The 18,138-nt window shown below is 41.6% G+C and overlaps 1 protein-coding gene across 2 annotated transcripts; it reads right to left on the reverse strand.

Annotated features, from left to right (window-relative positions):
• Positions 1–151: 151 nt before the first annotated feature.
• On the reverse strand, positions 152–16,474 carry LOC142108272 (cell adhesion molecule CEACAM3-like). 2 transcript variants are annotated; one of them, XM_075191911.1, is made up of 5 exons: positions 16,241–16,474; positions 10,447–10,758; positions 6,200–6,511; positions 3,248–3,325; positions 152–1,365 (listed from the first exon to the last, which is right to left on the reverse strand). In XM_075191911.1, the coding sequence occupies exons 2-5, from the start codon at positions 10,643–10,645 to the stop codon at positions 1,226–1,228; spliced, it is 729 nt and encodes a 242-aa protein (XP_075048012.1). In that variant the 5' UTR covers positions 10,646–10,758; positions 16,241–16,474; the 3' UTR covers positions 152–1,225. The 2 variants fall into 2 exon arrangements, with proteins under 2 accessions (XP_075048012.1, XP_075048010.1); XM_075191909.1 differs by lacking the exon at positions 16,241–16,474 and adding an exon at positions 14,440–14,515.
• Positions 16,475–18,138: the final 1,664 nt, after the last annotated feature.

Raw genomic sequence — 18,138 nt, forward strand, 5'->3', positions numbered from 1 at the left:
CAGAAGAACGAATTGAGTGTAATTGTCCCAGTTCTAGTCAAAGTTTATAAATTGAGCTGTAAATTTACAAAAATAGTGCCAAATTCTGCAGAACAGTGAAATGATAAGAAACATGACAATTGGATTAATAAGAGATTTATTGTTTCACCCACTAAAATTGACAACTGCACAATGACATTAGAACTTGACTTAAAATCTCAGAGGGTCATCTTAACATGCCTACTACCGACCATGAGTACAGTTAATGGGGTCCAGGTTTCAAGTTAATGAGAAGTAGGCCAGAAAGCCTCTGGCCCATTAAATCACAGTACATAAATGGGCAGCATGGTCCTACTCCTACTTTGGCGATTGCCTGATCTAGGCAGGCTGAGTTTGCTATAATGACATTGGGGAGACGTGTCCCCATCTAGTTCTCCAATCGTAGGATTGACCAACCAGCTGTAATTTTCCCAGTCTGGTGGTCCTGGCTAAGTTCCTCTTAAAACAAAAATTGTGCCTTATCTGCGACTACTACATTCAGCCCATTTCAAATACTCTTTGAGACCATTTAAACCACTGTGGGCCAAGGTGAAAATGAGCATATCAGAAAAGTGTACCATCAGAGACCATCTATTGCCCCATTATTTACCTCATCACTCACAATGTCCCTCCACACAGCCGCACCTCCTTACATCTCAGTCCACATGTCTTCATTTGTTTCAAAATTACTCCTTCATTCCTTACAGAATTACCTTCTTCTATGCTACCCATTCCTGCTGCACTATGACTCCTTAAACCTTTCTCTCCGGCTGTTCCTTACCTCTGGAACCTTATTCCACCTGACCTCCATCTACGCCTGTCCATGATTGTACTTAATGTTATCAATAATGTTTCAGCACTTTTACCTAAATCTGTGTATGTCTACCACGGCTTAATGTAAATTCTTCATGGGAGTAGCTGATTAACACTCATTTTTATTTAACGTTTGTTAGTCATATGTACAGTGACGTGTTGCTTACATTGTGAGGCACTAAATAAATAAACATATAAGGGAAAGAGACATATTCTATTAAAAAAACAAAACTAACGCTGAAACAACAAGCTAGGTAACCACAAGAGGCAAATTTCTGGTGATCCAGGTCCCGGTATAGCTGAGTAATCCCAGATGTATGATTTTATGAATAGGGATGAAGAATATTTACACATCATTTCATCCTCTATAATCCCGCCCAGTGATGTAGAATCTTCAGTCGCTGTCACCGGACGGTTTCATCACTTCAGTCTTCATGTGATGAGTGAACAGACAGCAGGTGATAAGTAACACACAGGCAGATAGTGTCAGACGCACTATATTCATTGTTATGTAATCTGCCTTCTGTGTCCTTCCTGAAGTCGGAGCATGAAAAATGAAAAAAAAGTTAGCAAAATAATGCATTATTATAATATGTTCTATCTTGATTTATATTTAGAATTGAGAGGAAACCCACTTAAAAATAAAATAAATCCAAACAGCCTTTCGTTTGTCCTAAAGACAATGTTTGTTATTTGAAGCCCCCTACCTGGTGTAACCTGTTCCAATATACAGCCGCCTGTCCTATTTCATGTAAAGAATAGATGGTTGTAAAAGTTTTCCCGCTTGTTGGGTTTTACAAGTAGAAAGTAGGAAACTATTTATTTATTTGAGTCGGAGTATAAAGTGCCGGAAAAAACTTCAGGTTTAAACAAATGACATATGAAAATGGACTGGGTCAGCAGAGGGAAAGATAGGTCATTTAGGGAAGAAGGTAGAATGGTAGACAGGACCTCTGGAGAAGGGAGCTGAATAGCAGATAGGATCACAGGGGAGGAATGGATAGCAGACAAAAGCTCTGGAGAGGAGGGCTGAACAGCAGATAGTACGTCTGGAGAGGAGGACTGCAGAGGAGTCCAACCCTCTGGACAGGAGGGCTGAACAGCAGATAGTACGTCTGGAGAGGAGGACTGAAGAGGAGACAAAACCTCTGGACAGGAGGGCTGAACAGCAGACAGAACGTCTGGAGAGGAGGACTGAAGAGGAGACAAAACCTCTGGACAGGAGGGCTGAACAGCAGACAGAACTTCTGGAGAGGAGGACTGAAGAGGAGTCCAAACCTCTGGACAGGTGGGCTGAACAGCAGACAGAACTTCTGGAGAGGAGGACTGAAGAGGAGTCCAAACCTCTGGACAGGAGGGCTGAACAGCAGACAGAACGTCTGGAGAGGAGGACTGAAGAGGAAACAAAACCTCTGGACAGGAGGGCTGAACAGCAGACAGAACTTCTGGAGAGGAGGACTGAAGAGGAGTCCAAACCTCTGGACAGGAGGGCTGAACAGCAGACAGAACGTCTGGAGAGGAGGACTGAAGAGGAGTCCAAACCTCTGGACAGGAGGGCTGAACAGCAGACAGAACTTCTGGAGAGGAGGACTGAAGAGGAGACAAAACCTCTGGACAGGAGGGCTGAACAGCAGACAGAACTTCTGGAGAGGAGGACTGAAGAGGAGACAAAACCTCTGGACAGGAGGGCTGAACAGCAGACAGAACTTCTGGAGAGGATACCTAATGGAAGCCAAGCACATTTTGAGCAGCAGGTGGATAACTTGGACATATTGCTGGACATTTTTTTAACTTTGCTGTCTGTAAACTGTAAAGCAAAGAGTGCGCATCTTGGCCTTTTTCTATTAAGCACCCTTCTATTTTAAAGGAGCCATTGTGTTAATTTTGCCCTAATGATTCATCACAGAGAGACTTGTGGAACATAGAGCAAGAAGAGAACACAAATAATATGAGAGCAAAAAGAAGCAAAGGACAGCGCCTGCTCCAATAACTTAGAGGGTAAGGAGCATGATAGACCATTATTAGTATAGGCTAGACCTGATTACAGTCAGCAAATGCCTGTGTGTTCCCCTGTACAGCAAGGAACATTCCTAAGAATTGATCCTTTATATCCCTTTATCTAATTTCTGTAATAACTGCAAAATAAAATCTAATTTTTGCACTGCTCCGCAAAACTAAGCTCACCGGTGCACCAACTCTGCACTTTGTAAGGACCATCCTCACTCCAACAAACTCCTGTTATTTGCTGCTGCAAACTTCTGCTCCTCCCGAAACACTGCCATCTTGGTTCATAAACCTAGACAGTTTGTTCGAAATCGAGGGGTAACTTTTTAAAATTTGGACACCCGCCATCGCTACGAGGATTTTGTACCGCGCTTCGGCTTTTCGGTCCTGAATATGCAACAGTTCTCCTCACCTGGAAAATTTTCACGAAGTTTTTTATCATCTTCAATGATATTGCTCTGTGTAATTGAAGGTCTGTAGAAGTTTCCATCTAAAACAGAAACATACCTAATTAGCATTTTATGATTGCAATGGGAAATGTTAATTAATGGAAACAATTAACATATATCTGAATATCAGTAATTGTTTATGTAATAATGGTATAGAGACATTATAAACCAGCATATAGTATAATGACACAATATGTAACGGTACACAGAAGGCATATACATAGGAACAATGAATGGCTCACTAAGATGCTTAGGATGGCTGCTTAGGTAGGGTGTATAATTCTAAGTGTGTAATTACAAGTGTATTAAGATTTAAAAAGCATAATTCAGAGTTAAACAGGTGTTAAACAGGCAGAAACAGGAGAAGAACATTCTACCCAACATCACAGCTACAAGGACAACAGTCAGTATTCACCTGAAACTCCATAATTTACTCCTGAAGTTTCCAACTCTCCCTGGCTGCAAGCTACACACAACATGAGGACTGTTTTGGACTCTGAGCTTACTTCCTTCTCAGTTCATGAAAGTTTATTTTATCTATCAGTTTATTTTTCCTGCAACATTCCCTCTATTTAATCAGCCTGTTACTTGCTCAGTCACTCCCTTCCCCTACTTCAGCTATTTGTTTTCTATCTGATCATTGCACTCTCAAGGCTACTCAAGGCTTTGTCTGCCATCGCAAGTATGAAGAGCTGAAACTGAGTTTGATCTGACTTTGGCCCACTCTCCTATCTCATGACTCTTCAAGAACTCAGCTACTACATCACCGGTGCCTTATTACTTTCCATTCAACACTTCTACCCAATCCCCCACATGGCTCCCGACATCATTACTTTATACTATATGCAAAAGCCCATACCCTCTATCAGGTGTCGCATCACCCTCCACCACATATCACCTTGTCCTGCCAACTTTATTCCCGTCCTTCCTCTCACACACCTTTCCCTCCGATACACACTCTGGAGCAAGATCTGTCTGCAATAAGCTCACTCCAATTCATGACCTCTTTTTCTCCCACTCCTTTGGTCTCCTGGCACTTACAGAAACATGGATCTTCTCCTCTGATACTGCATCCCCTGTTGCACTCTCCCACGGGGGTCTCTCATTCTCCCACACTCCCCATTCTGTGGACCGCCAATGAGGTGGTGTAGGTGTCTACTGTCTCCTGGCTATACCTTCAGTGTTATCCCCCCAGAACCCTCCCTCTCCATCTCCTCCTTTGAAGTTCACTCTATCCATCTTTTCTCCTCTCTCCACCGTCGTGTAGCTGTCATCTATCATCCCCTTGCCCTTACTCACAATTTCTGGATAACTTCACGCCTGGCTTTTCTTTGACCCCATCATCTTTGCGTCTTTTCTCAAAACTCTTGTCACTCCCATTTCTTTCCTATCGTGCCCCAATGCCGCTGTCACACTTTACAACTCCTCACTCTCTGTTGCCCTTGACAATGCAGCCTCAGCCATCCCAATCCATCTCTGCCAATCTCAACCCCAGCCCTGGCCCTCCCCTCTTACTCGTCTCCTTCGAAAGTGCTCTTGCTTCTCTGAACGCTAATGGAGAAAATCCCACTCCATTGCGAGCTTCATCCACTTGAAATTCATCTTTTCCTCCTACTATTCTGCCCTCTCTCTTGCTAAACAAACCAATTTCACATCCCTCATTTCCTCCCAGTCCAATAAACCCCAATGCCTCTTCCCCTCCAAGGTCCTCCACTCCCTCTTTCCCAATGCCAGTCATCACCTTGCTCACCTCTTTAACCTTTCTCTCTCCGTTGGTATCTTCCCCTCAGCCTTCAAGCATGATCTTATCTCCCCTATTCGCCAAAAACCCTCCCTTGACCCATCCTCTCTCCAACTTTCGCCCCGCATTTCTGCTTCATTTTACTTCTAAAATTCTAGAACGACTTGCCATCAATCGTCTGACCCACTTTCTCTCCTCCCACTCTCTTCTTGACCCTCTCCACCCTGATGGATGTCTGTTTTGATGCACTTCTCGTGAGTCCTCATAGTATTACTCACACTCATCTGTGCTACTTATGTGTATTACCTCATATATTTGTTACTTGCTTCTGTATCCTGCGCTACGGAACCTGTGGTGGCTTATAAATAAATAGTAATAATATTATTAATAAGCCTCTATTTGTACTTTTTTTTAAAATTAAAACAAAGGAGATACATATATAACAATATTCCTGTCATATGACTTTACCTAGCTTTTATTAGAGTACATACTGTATACCACAATGCTCCAGAAGTCTATTAGAGTTCAATTAACTTAAGATGAAAATGTTTACTGTACACAAAACTATTAATGCAGAGTCACCATAAACACATGCAAATAGTATATGTATTGAAAGTTCTGTATAGTATACAGCAGCTGCTTATATCATCAAGATCAATGTATATCTTTTCTCTTAGGAGTGCAAACAACATGGCAGGAGGAAAATGTTTAAATTGTTCAGCAGTACAGTAGTTTGTCTCTATAGGTAAATACGTGTTTATTGTATTTGTGCTGTGTGACCCAGTTTCATAAGCCATAAAAACAGAAGGAAAATGAAAATAGAGTGGAAGATTGATATAAATCCATTTCTATGCTTCTCTCTTCCTAGGCCTACATGCTAGATACACCCCCCCCCCCTAAACATTAGTGTTATATGAAATCATTGTGACTCAGACATCATAATGACATCAGTGTCCTTTTTAATACTGATGGAAAGCCCCAGCCGCATCTCAATATTTATCATGATTGGCCATGGGACTTGGCAACAGAAGGACAAATCTGGCCAATGAGGGCATCCATAGATTAGATGAAGCATCACATGATATAACATCATTAGTGTATTAAAAAAAAAACAATAGGAAAATAGAGGAATACATGTTTAAAATATATAGATCAGTGAATGACAATAACGTACCATATATTGTGAGATAGTAGATCTGGGTACATTGTTCAGAACTTTGTCCCTGTATATCCGCTGTATAGATCCCTTGGTCTTCTCTGGATAGATTAGTTATAATTAAGGATCCATCAGCTGTGACATCCAGTCGTCCATTATACAGTTTCTCTCGAACCACAACAGGTTTACCCGGCTCTGTCCTAGCAATAATTCTCTTATCAGTCACCCAGGAGATGTCTCTGATCTCAGTCTGGTCCACAGGTAGAGTCACATCTCCTCCCTCTATACCGGATACATTTCTTCTCTCTCCGCATAATGCACCTATAACACCTGAGAATTTAAATTGATTTATTAGAAATACATTAAAATCAGAGGTTCATTTTTCAAGGCATTCAATAATAGTGCAATATAACTGTCACGAATCAATGCAGGAATACAGTTAAGGAACCATGAATAAGGTGAAAAACATTCAAAGTTTATTGCTGAAGAGTATGAACAGATGATGTAATAATGAGCCTTGCAGTAATTACCAGGTATACAGCAGTTGCAGGTAAACAGGAGGTATGGAAAGATTCCAAGTAGCAAGTGCAGGGAGATGCAGAGGTAAATACCAGGTTCACAGATGAAACAGGTCAGCAGAATGTATGTAGAGATCTCAAGCAACATAAACCCAGGAGCACAGCAGGAGGAAGTGACCACAGAGTGTAACATCAATAACCAGCAATGAATGCTGGGAGAGGCAGGTATACATAGGGAACACCCAGGAGCCAGGGATAATCAGTGCAGCAGGGTTAACTCCTAAGGGACTAGAAGCAGGCACAATAGCAGCACCTCTGGTGAATAGAGGGACTGCTGCAACACATAAAAAGAAACACAAATAATAAAGTCTAATAGTCCTGGAGGCAGGAGCTGCCAATACAAAGCAGCAAGCTGCAGGCAGATCGTGACAATAACGTCTAAATTACTGACTTGTATAAAACAATTATATCTACAATAGTATAAATAGGGGAGAATGATGGGATTCAGAGTACGAGAAATTGTAGAGAGTGCAGAGGAGCATTCGAGTGTGGCTCTAATTAAAGTATCTGTTGTGTATTATATCTATTTTGCTTTAGAACAAATGTTGGTGTTTACAGCTCTATCGCACAACTTATGCCTGTTTACAGAGGGATAGATGTTATCAACAGTATTTTGCTTCTTTATAAGCAATAATGAGTGACTGATGTTGATGGTTAAAAAAGATGTGAAGAATGAAGACCAGCAGTGGGTAAGAAATGGGAGTGCATGGTGGGGATGAAAATAGGTATGTGCAGGGCACCTCACAAAGATGCCATCTAAAAGATATGACCCAAACACTGGAAATTATTCACAATATCACATGGCACCAAACCTACATACTAGTGACATCCCTATACACATGCATCAATCAGGAGAAAGGAGGCCTACACAACAAACATTTGCTCACCACCAGATCAGCCCTACCTGCAGCAGGTAGGGCTGATAATAGAGGTAAGCATACAATTCATTCTTAACCATAACTATTTTTGGTTTGAAGGTAGCTACTGTACAGTAGACAGTTGCAATGAACGTCAATGGGAACAAAAATCGCCCCAAACTATGCCACCAACTCTTTATGGCTATATGGGAAAAGGACAAAATATGGAACAATAATATGTACTTCAAGAATATTGTAACGACATCTTGTTCATATGGATGACAACTTGTACATATGGAAAGGTAACCAAGAAGACCTTACATAATTTATACAAAAGAATAACAACAATAGATGAGCAGATACCCTGGGCACTCTCTCCCCCAAAGGCCTCAACACTGATCTTCACCTGAGAACCTTTCTCTAATCTATCTATTCAATCATACTGTACACCACGGAATTCAATATATATATAGAATTCCGAATATATAGAATATATATATATATATATATATATATATATATATATATATATATATATATAAAAACACTTTCTTATATATTTCCTATCTGAGCCGCAGTGAGTGTGTGATAGCAACCAGGGCGCTCTGCCGTAGACACTGCAGGACAAGACGGACAGCACCATAGTAGCGGAAGAAGCTTATTATTCAACTGCGGTGTTTACAGACAAATACATACAGATCTATCCCTTTTTACAGGAACTCACCCCTTGCGACTTGCACAAGGATTGCTCTTTTGAATAACTTTCCCTTGCAAGGAAAAACTGATCCATACATCAATTGCTGCATCACAAAGAAACATTAGAGCACAGAATCTGCATTCCTGAAATAAAGATTTAAAGACCTCCTGACAACATGCGGTTAGTATAGTTATTCATTAGGTAAGTCATTTACTCACACATACCTACTTCTGTCTAACACTACACTATACTGCAGTATACCAGCTAGGAAGTGATGCTGTACTAATCTCCTTCCATCACCTTCTCTGAGAACTGAGACCACTGAGCATTTACAGTGTACAGAAGAAAGAAAGTCACCAAGTGTGTGTGTGATGCTATATTTTTAAAGGCTGTCAGACTAAATGTGGTAAAAGAAAGAATAAATGTATTATTTACCACCATTACCTTCCATTATCTCTGCACGACTTCATGAAGACTCCTGGTTCAAATTTGTTTTTTTATATCATTATATAAGTTGTGGAAATCTTTCGTTACTGTTTACAGTATGCAGACATTTTAATAATACTATAGTTTTTGGTGGTAAATAAGGAGCGCAGGAAGCCCATAGTGTTGTTGTTTCCAAAAGTGTTCTTGGTGCCCATGGAGAACACTAACTGGAAGCTCAGCTTAGGTTCCAGCAGTCCTAGGGTGCTGGAGCTGAAAGGAAGCCTAAACCTCTCCGAATGTTAACTGGGTGATGCCAAGGGCATGGTGAGCAGCAAGTGGGTAACCTGGGCGTGGTGCTGGTCATGTAGGCACTGTGCTGTCTTTAAATTGTGGAATAAAAGAGCTGTGTATATCTTGGGCTACCTCAGTAAAGCACCTTTCCATTTGCAAGTTTTGTCGGTTATGTCCTAATGCCCAGAACTCCATCACAGGGAATCCTGTGTCGCACGGAACATGGGAACAAAGAGCCAAACATCAGCACCTGCTCCAAGAAGGCTAAGGAGCGGGCACTGAAGTTCATCCCTGGGCAGGACACTGCTGAACGAAGACTTCACTTATAAATAAGAACAATGTGATATTCACTCAATAACTCTAGGAAACAGTTAACCCGCACCTAGCTAAACTTGGCTTGGTCACAAAGCTACAAAGTGCCATCAGTAATTAAAGGGTTAATGTCCAAGGTCCTGGTAGTGTGAGAATAGCAGAGAATCGGGGACGATAACATAGGTGCACTTTAAAGGAATGGCAGTGAACAAACACACAGGATTTGCGACGTACACTTGATCCATAGAGCAGATTTGCAGGCATGCGTCTAAGTGGTCCCCCTTGCGCACATCACTGTGCATGCTTAATCTGTGCTCTCAGGAAACACCACAAAGTGAGCCTAGAAATGCGCTTCTCTGCTAAAAAGCGCAAGGCACAAAATGCTAGTGAAAAAGTCCTTTTGTGGGGTTGAATTAGCTGTGTGCACCCCCCCCCCCCCTTAGTTGTGTCCCCTCCCCTCCCCGCACAGCAAGGAACCTCCCTAAAAAAAAATGCATTTAGATTTCACTACAAAAGGAAGTTTCGCTTTTTATAAATAATGATTCAGCATTGGGATACATTCCTTCCTTCTCTCCCACATAGTCTGTTCCCCAGGCACAGGTGCCTCATTTACACATTTATAATAGAAGTAGGTGTACTAGGCCTTTAACATCTTAGGGCCTAAGTCAGTTATCGATAGTGCATTGCCCTTGAGCTGGACTAACTGGATTGCTCTTTAAGTATGTTACCTCCAACTATATTATGGTCGATCAAATCATAAAAACCAACTAGCAAAACATAAGGAAAAGGAAGATAAAAAGAATGAAATATTGATATAAATCCATGTCTGTGCTGCTCTCTGGACTGAACTATGGTGTCCTAGGTATGTGTCATCCTAGGCCTATATGCTAGATGTATCATCCATAAACATTATTGTTAGCTAAAATAAGTGATGACTCAGCTGCATCTTAATATTTATTGTGATTGGCCGTAGAACTTGGCATCAGGGGGAACAACATGGTCAACGAGGCCATCCAGGGTTTGGCATGATTGTACATTATTCATGTATTAAACGAATTAAGAAAATGTACCTTTTTATAAGATATTGATCAGTGAATGACTTACCGTACACTTTGAGACCATATATCTGTGTACATTGTCCCGATATCTGTCTATCTATATTTGCTTTGTAGATTCCTTGGTCTCCTCTGGACAGATTAGTTATAATTAAGGATCCATCAGCTGTGACATCCAGTCGTCCTTTATACAGCTTATCTCGAACCACAACGGGGTTACCTGGCTCTGTTGTAGCAAAATGTCTCATATCAGTCACCCAGGAGATGTCTCTGATCTCAGTCTGATCCACAGATAGAGTCACATCTCCTCCCTCTATACCAGAAACATTTCTTCTCTCTCCACAGTATGCACCTAACACACCTAAAACAGAATTTTACATGGAGTTATTATAAATATAATAAAATCAGAGGTTTCCTCCAACATCAGCTTCTGATATTTATATATTTACAACTAAGAGGAAGATTCAATCCTGAGAGAAATGCCTCGCTCGTCTATTATGTCAGGGGATCAATTCAACTCCTCCCGGAAGTGCGAGGAGAAATGAGGGTAATCGAGCCCTATTCCAGGTGCTATGAGCATTGCGGTCCCTGGAATTAAATTCTGTTATATGGTGCGTATAATAGACGAGCCAGGCGCTTCACTCAGAAAGGAATCTCCCCCTAACATTGTAAACACGCTATTTTGTCTTATGGATATGACATCTGTGTAACTTATGAGTAATACTTTACCGTGAGCTATCCTTCATAACATCATTAAACCAGAACTGTTCAGTTACAGTATAGAGAGAAAAGTGATATTTTCATTTCAATTCTGAATAGGGTTACTATACAGGCCTTTTTTACAACCACATTTATCATATGCTGCAAAGATATTATATATGTATATATGTCTTATCTGCTTAGATACAGTTGCTTACAAACACATAACATTATCTGAATGAGAAGTGGGGAATGTAAATTTAATGTATTGTTTTTTCTTTTTAAGAATTGTTTTGCGGGATTCACACACATAAAATCATGTATTTGTTTCTGTATTCTTGTTTAATATAGAATAATTATTTACTACAGGAGTATCACCACCGGTTTCAGCAGTGAAGACAGATGTCATATATAAGTCTCTGTATGATGTCTGACACAGGGGTGACTACCCAGTTCAGGCTCCCACCTCAGATCCTCCTGGAAACGCTGAAGATTGTGCAAAGTGACCTTTAGTCTATGATAAGCATTCCCATAGCAATACCACCGCTGACTAAATTGTTTTCCGCTACATCTTTTATGGGTTCATTCTAGACCACAGTAGCTGTGGCGACAAGGATGTCTCATCCTGCTTACAGTCTGATACTGAAGCAGGTCATAGGGACATCTCCAACATGCATGAGAAACTGTATTTATTTTCCACTGGATGAATACTTCCTTTTAAAAAAGCAATTTTATAATGTTGCTCATTTTCTGCATATTATAGGTATAGTGGATGCCTAACATGTAGCCCTTGTACCACTGTTACAAAGCAAATCAATTATTTTGTAATAAGAAACATTACAATTACATCAATGCACAGGCTATAGGTGATGTGTCTCTCCTCATCCATCACCTGGTTGTCAGATCTCCCATGACTCCTTCATAATGCGGTATCCATCAGTATGGCAAATATCTGAGTGGAATGGTGAAAAGGGTGGCTATTGGGTGAGTGTAAGAAGTAACAACTCTACATATTACTCTGTAACATTATTGTTTGTGTTGTTTTTATATGTTTTGTACTTTAGTTATAACCTGTATTATTTACTGTACATAGAGCCCCATTGCCGCAACATTGCTCCATGTATGGGATCGAGCTTTCTCTTATCACACGGTATCAGGTATTAGGAGTGGCGCTGATGTCAACAAGCAAAAAAATAAAACCATGTCATCATTAGTCACACCACAGGTAAGAAAAGTTAGCGGAAATAATCTATTTAATCAATTCAGCTCTGCTAGGTGTGCAAAGGCAAAGTGTAGTACTTTAATATTCTATGCTGTACTGGGGTTACTTTTATTGTTTTTCTAAAAAGAACAGATTGCAATTCAAAATCTTACTCCACAATTATAGATGGAAATTAAATAATGTCACCCCTTTAGCAAAAATGTGTTTGGTCTTCTGGCAGAAGATATCACTTAAGCTCTGTGGACCTGATTCAATAAGGAAAGTTAAGTAAAAAAAATTGAGTAAGTAGTCTCCTGGACAAAACCATGTTACAATGCAAGGGGTGCATATTAGTTTTCTATTTTGCACATAAGTTAAATACTGGCTGTTTTTTCATGTAGTTGTACGGGTGGTCCCCTCTGGTGGTCTAGCCAAATCAGCCTCCCAGGCAAGTTCATGTACAGGAGTAGCGGTGTGTTTAGAGGCTGTGAGTAGGTTACATAGAATGGAAATAATACCCTTTTGGAGAGGATTTTGAACCCAAAGAGACTCCAGTGAATTTAGTGATCTCGTTATATCAGGTGTAGGAAGGGATTCAACGTGGTGTCTCACCTGTAGGTACGCAAACGGGCTGACGGATGGGAAATCACTCCCGTAGAGTCAGCAGTGGAATACATTGGCCAGATACAAGTACGCCTTCAACCACCCTGAGATAAAACTTTTATATATTTTTACTGCCGCGTGTTTTCAAAACCAAAATGAATTTAACCCCGTCACAGCTGAGGCATTTTCCTCCTGAACTTTTGGGCTCAACACATATGTATTTAGTGCCTGCTGATAAAAAAAATATCACCAGTCAACAAATAGAAAGCTGGGAGTACCCCTGTTTAAGTACCAGGGGCAGGAAGACAGAGGCTCTAATACAGCCTCCCTCTATCTCTGGCATTTCCCATAGACTTTAAAGAACTGTGTACGTGCACACACGATTGTAATGGAGGACGATGCCCTATTACGCCTCTTATAGCTCAGAGGGAACTGAATGTGCATCTACCACAACACGGTGAACACATATAGATAGATAACTGCAATAGTGTTGCTTGGAAACTGATTTGTTAGTGTAGGTATCCCTCCATATTGGTAGATGCACACTTCCATTTTGGCCAAAATATGCAATAAGAAGTCAATCTATAAAAACCAGCTAATACAGCAGGGCCAACTTCCCGACATGTGTACAAAAATACTTTTTTTAATCATTGCTACAACTCAGCAGATCGTAATCTACGGCCGTGCCGGTACTACGGCCTCATTATGTGTCTGCGAACCATTTGCAAACCGTTACTTACACCTGCTCCCGACCACCCACAAATAAACCGCTTTTTCAGCTGTAACCCCGATTACATCGCAATTTGAATCTGAACGTAATTGCTTGAACAAGCCAACACTGTACATCGCCGACGTTAGTATACCCCTTCCCTCCCCGTTACACCTCTTCAGGCATAAGGAGTTGTAATTGCTAAAAAATTGCAGGTCTGAATATCCGCAGTTGCGTAGGTTCACGGTGTGAAGGAACGAAAAGATACGTTATCCAAACTGGTGCAGGTGTCATTCTGAAACAGGACCTTACACCCTGGAAAGTATTTCTTCCTGTACCTACTGAGCATGATGTGGGTCTCTGAAAGCTAGGATTGTAGCAGAGAAGCATAGAAACAACTGCAAATACTAGTTATTGGTACATTTAAACGGTGCACTCTTCAATGATCAATTATGGGGTGATAAATGTTACAGCTTTAAACGTTTCTTATGTACCTGCCTTGTAACAGAAAATGTATTTACACCATGATAAAGATGAAAAATGTTCGCACATAAAAGTGACATTTATGGTAACTGGAGCAGAAGTAAGCGGAAAATGTTGCTGTAACCCATAGCAACCAGATCAGATAGTTGCTTTCATTTCTAAAACTGTGCAAGAAAATCTTTTTTTTTAGAATCAGATCAGTTCTCATGAGATACATCATTTTATTTACATAGTAACCTGTGTCACAGTTTTCTTAAACATCCACCATTACATTTAGTAAAAATGTTATATATTTATAAACCATCCCAGACTATCTTGTAGAGTAATTACTGGTGCATATAACTTACCGTTCTGAAGATAGAGAACCACTAAGCCACAGAAGAAGAGATTGTCCATGTTGCGTCTGTAAGGTGAGATGTTCTCCCTTCTTGTCTGACGACCTGTTACATATTACTAACACCACCCTATACTGCATTATACCACCTAGGAAGTGATGCTGTACTGATTTCCTCCTTCCATCACCTTCTCTGAGAACTGAGACCACTGACCAGCATCCTACAGAGGTGACAAAGCCACCGGCTCCGTGAGTGATGCTATATTTTTTAAGGGCCCCCAGATTAATGTTTCCAATGCTCTATTTACCACTGTTACCTTTCATTATACTGTATCTCTGGTTCTTCCCCTTTCCTGAAGGCTCCTGGTTCAGTTTGTTTTTTTATATTGTTGTATACGAAGTTGTAAAAATATTTTGTTAGTGTTTATAGTATTGTGATATTATTTAAATAATACTGTGACAGCCCCTTTCCTCGGTATGTCTATAAAAGGTGCTATTTTATTCCCTTATAATAGAACAGCAGTTAATATTATCATCATCATCATTTATTTATATAGCGCCAGCAGATTCCGTAGCGCTTTACAAACAGTAATAAAATAATACTGGGTGATACAGACAGACAGAGAGGTAAGAGGGCCCTGATCGCAAGCGTACAATCTATGGGACAATGGGAGCTTGATACACAAGGGTAAGTGCTACATCATATTGAATATTTGTCCGGTGTATCCACTGCGCGGCGCCTCCACCATAGTCTGAATCCAGTTGTATCTTCGTTGGGTAATGTCCAGGAAAACTGCAACACCAGAGAGACTAAGGGAACCTTCAGTTCACCTACTAATGACCTCAGACATGCAAATAAAGTATTAACCCCCCCCTCCTCTTTTTCACTGTTCCCAATTAGGCAGCAAACGCCTGTACCCATTTGGAGAGAGGGAGATATCCATTCAGTCATTGCGTCATGGGGGCCGGGGACAAAATGACATAATTTGCTGTGACCCGCCCCCATAAGTTGGTAAGTATGTGTTAAAGGGTACCTCTGGCCCACTTTTTATTCCCATTCACCATTTATTTATATAGCGCCACTAACTCTGCAGCGCTGTACAGAGAGCTCACTCACATCAGTCCCTGCCCCATTGGGGCTTACAATCTATCATGCGAGAGTGAGACTCATAGTCTCACTTTCACAAGATCTCCTCTGTAAGCAGATTACTGAGCGCCGGGGAAGGAGGACTACAGTGACAGGCTCAGCAGCATTGATTGAGCTGGGCGCCCCCCCGCCCCCGGCCTGATCAATGCTGCTGAGCACTTTCAAGGGCCCCTGGATGCCCGAGGCCCCTGGGCTGTAGCCCAGATAGACCTCGGGTTAATATGGCCCTGCCTGTTGCTGGTACAAATGATACAGCTAAAACCAAGAGGACTCACGATAAACCCAGGACCTGATTGGTCCAGATCTACATCAGAACACCCTCGGCACACCCCTCCTGTACATAGCCTACAGTAGTCCGCCCCTTTCCTCCCCCGATCCGCCTCTCAAGTCATAGGCAGTGGTGTCATTTGCGATCGGACATGAATTGCATACAATGGTGTTCATTGGTGTATGGCCCGTTTCTGGGCATGCGCAGAGCTATTTCACGCAAGATACGTTACGCAAATGGACGTACGTACATACGAACGTGAACCGGGCCCCTAATCTCTATCTTTATTTTAAATATTTTGCAACAGTAAGCGAAAAAATATACAAAAAATGAGAGGTCTGATATATTAAATAAAATTACTTACTTAATCAATAATATTTATTTTGATCTATAACTTACTTGTGGATTGTGCTGCTTTTGCCCTGAATATTCTGATCTTTCTACATTGACTGGTTCATGCTCATATCTCCACCATCCACTGTCTCTTCCAACCGCACCCACCACCGGGAGCTGCACAGAAATACCAGTCACCAATAACAGCGTTATTATATTATCAGAGGCTGATCATACTGCTGTTTAATAATTGTCACCTGCACTCTCCCCATCAATTGTTATTTCGCTACCCACTTGTATCGTGTGTTCCCCGCACCTATTAGAGTGTAAGCTCATCTGGGCAGGGCATCGTTAGCTGCTGTTTTATGTCGCTGTATTATTATTATTAATATATTTTATTCAAAAGGTGCCATAAAAGGCCGGAAGCGTTGTACATATAGGACATACATGAGAGTATTAAGCAGCCACGATGGTGCAGGAGACCGTAGTGGTGCAGGATACTAGATGGTGTAGTTGCCACAATGGTTAAGGTGGTCTACATGGAGGCAGAGCTGAACTAAGTGAGTCCTTAGAGGTAAGCCTGCAAGAGTCACATGGTTCAAGATGGAGACAGCAGGAGCAGGCGATGGCCAAGAGGTCGCCTTGCCCGTCTTACTGGGACTTGTGAATGCCACCGCTTCTCATTCACCGAGGAGGTCGAAAGAAAGACTTATTGGATACACCAGAGGCCTGCTGATCAGATATAGGTTTCCACTGGCCTGGATTGGACTCTCATCCTTGATTTTGGTAAGCCGAGCCCAGAGGGATGGGTAAGAGCTAACAGTGAGCATGCCACCAGATTAGATGGGTACCCATGGAAGCCGCTGGGAGCGGAGTAGGTGGACAGCAGTCGTCAGTCCATCCGTCTACATGGAGCAGAGGTCACATCATGACCCACCACTATCACAACAATGTGTTTTGGAAAACTGGGAAGAGTGCTCCTGCCCTCTCTGGACCAGCATCTGGCAGTGACTATGTATATTTTCCTTTACTTTAGCTCTGTCTGTATATTGTAGCTCTTCTAATTATGTAACCTGCAGCCTTTACCAGCTTATTCCAAACTATTACTAAACGACTGCCCCCTGCTGGCAGGGCCTATAGTAATAATGGCATTTTAGAGACCTAGTAACAGCTGAGTGTTGGGTGAAAAGTGCCGGCAAGATTGTGTGTGTCTGCTCTGTTGCTGCATTCCAGACAAGTCAGTGTCTAATCCCCCCACAGTACAGGATCCAGTCCCCGATCTAATTAAATGCCTTTGGTTGTGTCACCGTGTCCTCTGCAGTACATTACAGAACAGTGTAATTCCACATGTGGCCGCCGGTGGCCGCTGCAGACACAGTAACCCTACAAATGCCGGCAGTGTCTTCCTACTAATGTCCAGAGAGGGAAAGTGAAACTTCTACATCACGTGACCGTCATTGTAGCTGGGGGGGAGAAGATATTTAATTATATTATACATTATCCTATTACTATACACTTCTGCTGACCTATTAATATACAGTACCGCTGACCTATTACTGCACACATACGGGGTGTGTACTGTATCCGATTCCGCAGAGAGAACAGCGCGGGGACATTTATGAATGAAATGAAGGGGGCGGGGCGAAGTACTTCCTGCTGTTCCCAGCATTTGGCGCGAAGATCTCCAGCTTATCTGTAGTGAAAGAAGATCTCGGCCGTGCAGGTCAGTATGGCGTTATACATTTAGGACACCGGTCATTTCCAGCAGCCCTATGTGCATATGTATATAAAGGTGCCATAGGAACGATTCTGGATATTGCACAAATCAGATAATTGCTCTCTCCTATAGTATGGCAGGACAGTATACACAGAATACACCTGCTGGGCATACAAGGAGGCTGGAGTTAGCTGCTTATTCAGAAAGCTTTTATTAAATGAAGATAGATGGTTGAATTCAGATTGCA

Source organism: Mixophyes fleayi, chromosome 12 (assembly GCF_038048845.1).
Source record: "Mixophyes fleayi isolate aMixFle1 chromosome 12, aMixFle1.hap1, whole genome shotgun sequence".
Taxonomy (NCBI): domain Eukaryota; kingdom Metazoa; phylum Chordata; class Amphibia; order Anura; family Limnodynastidae; genus Mixophyes; species Mixophyes fleayi.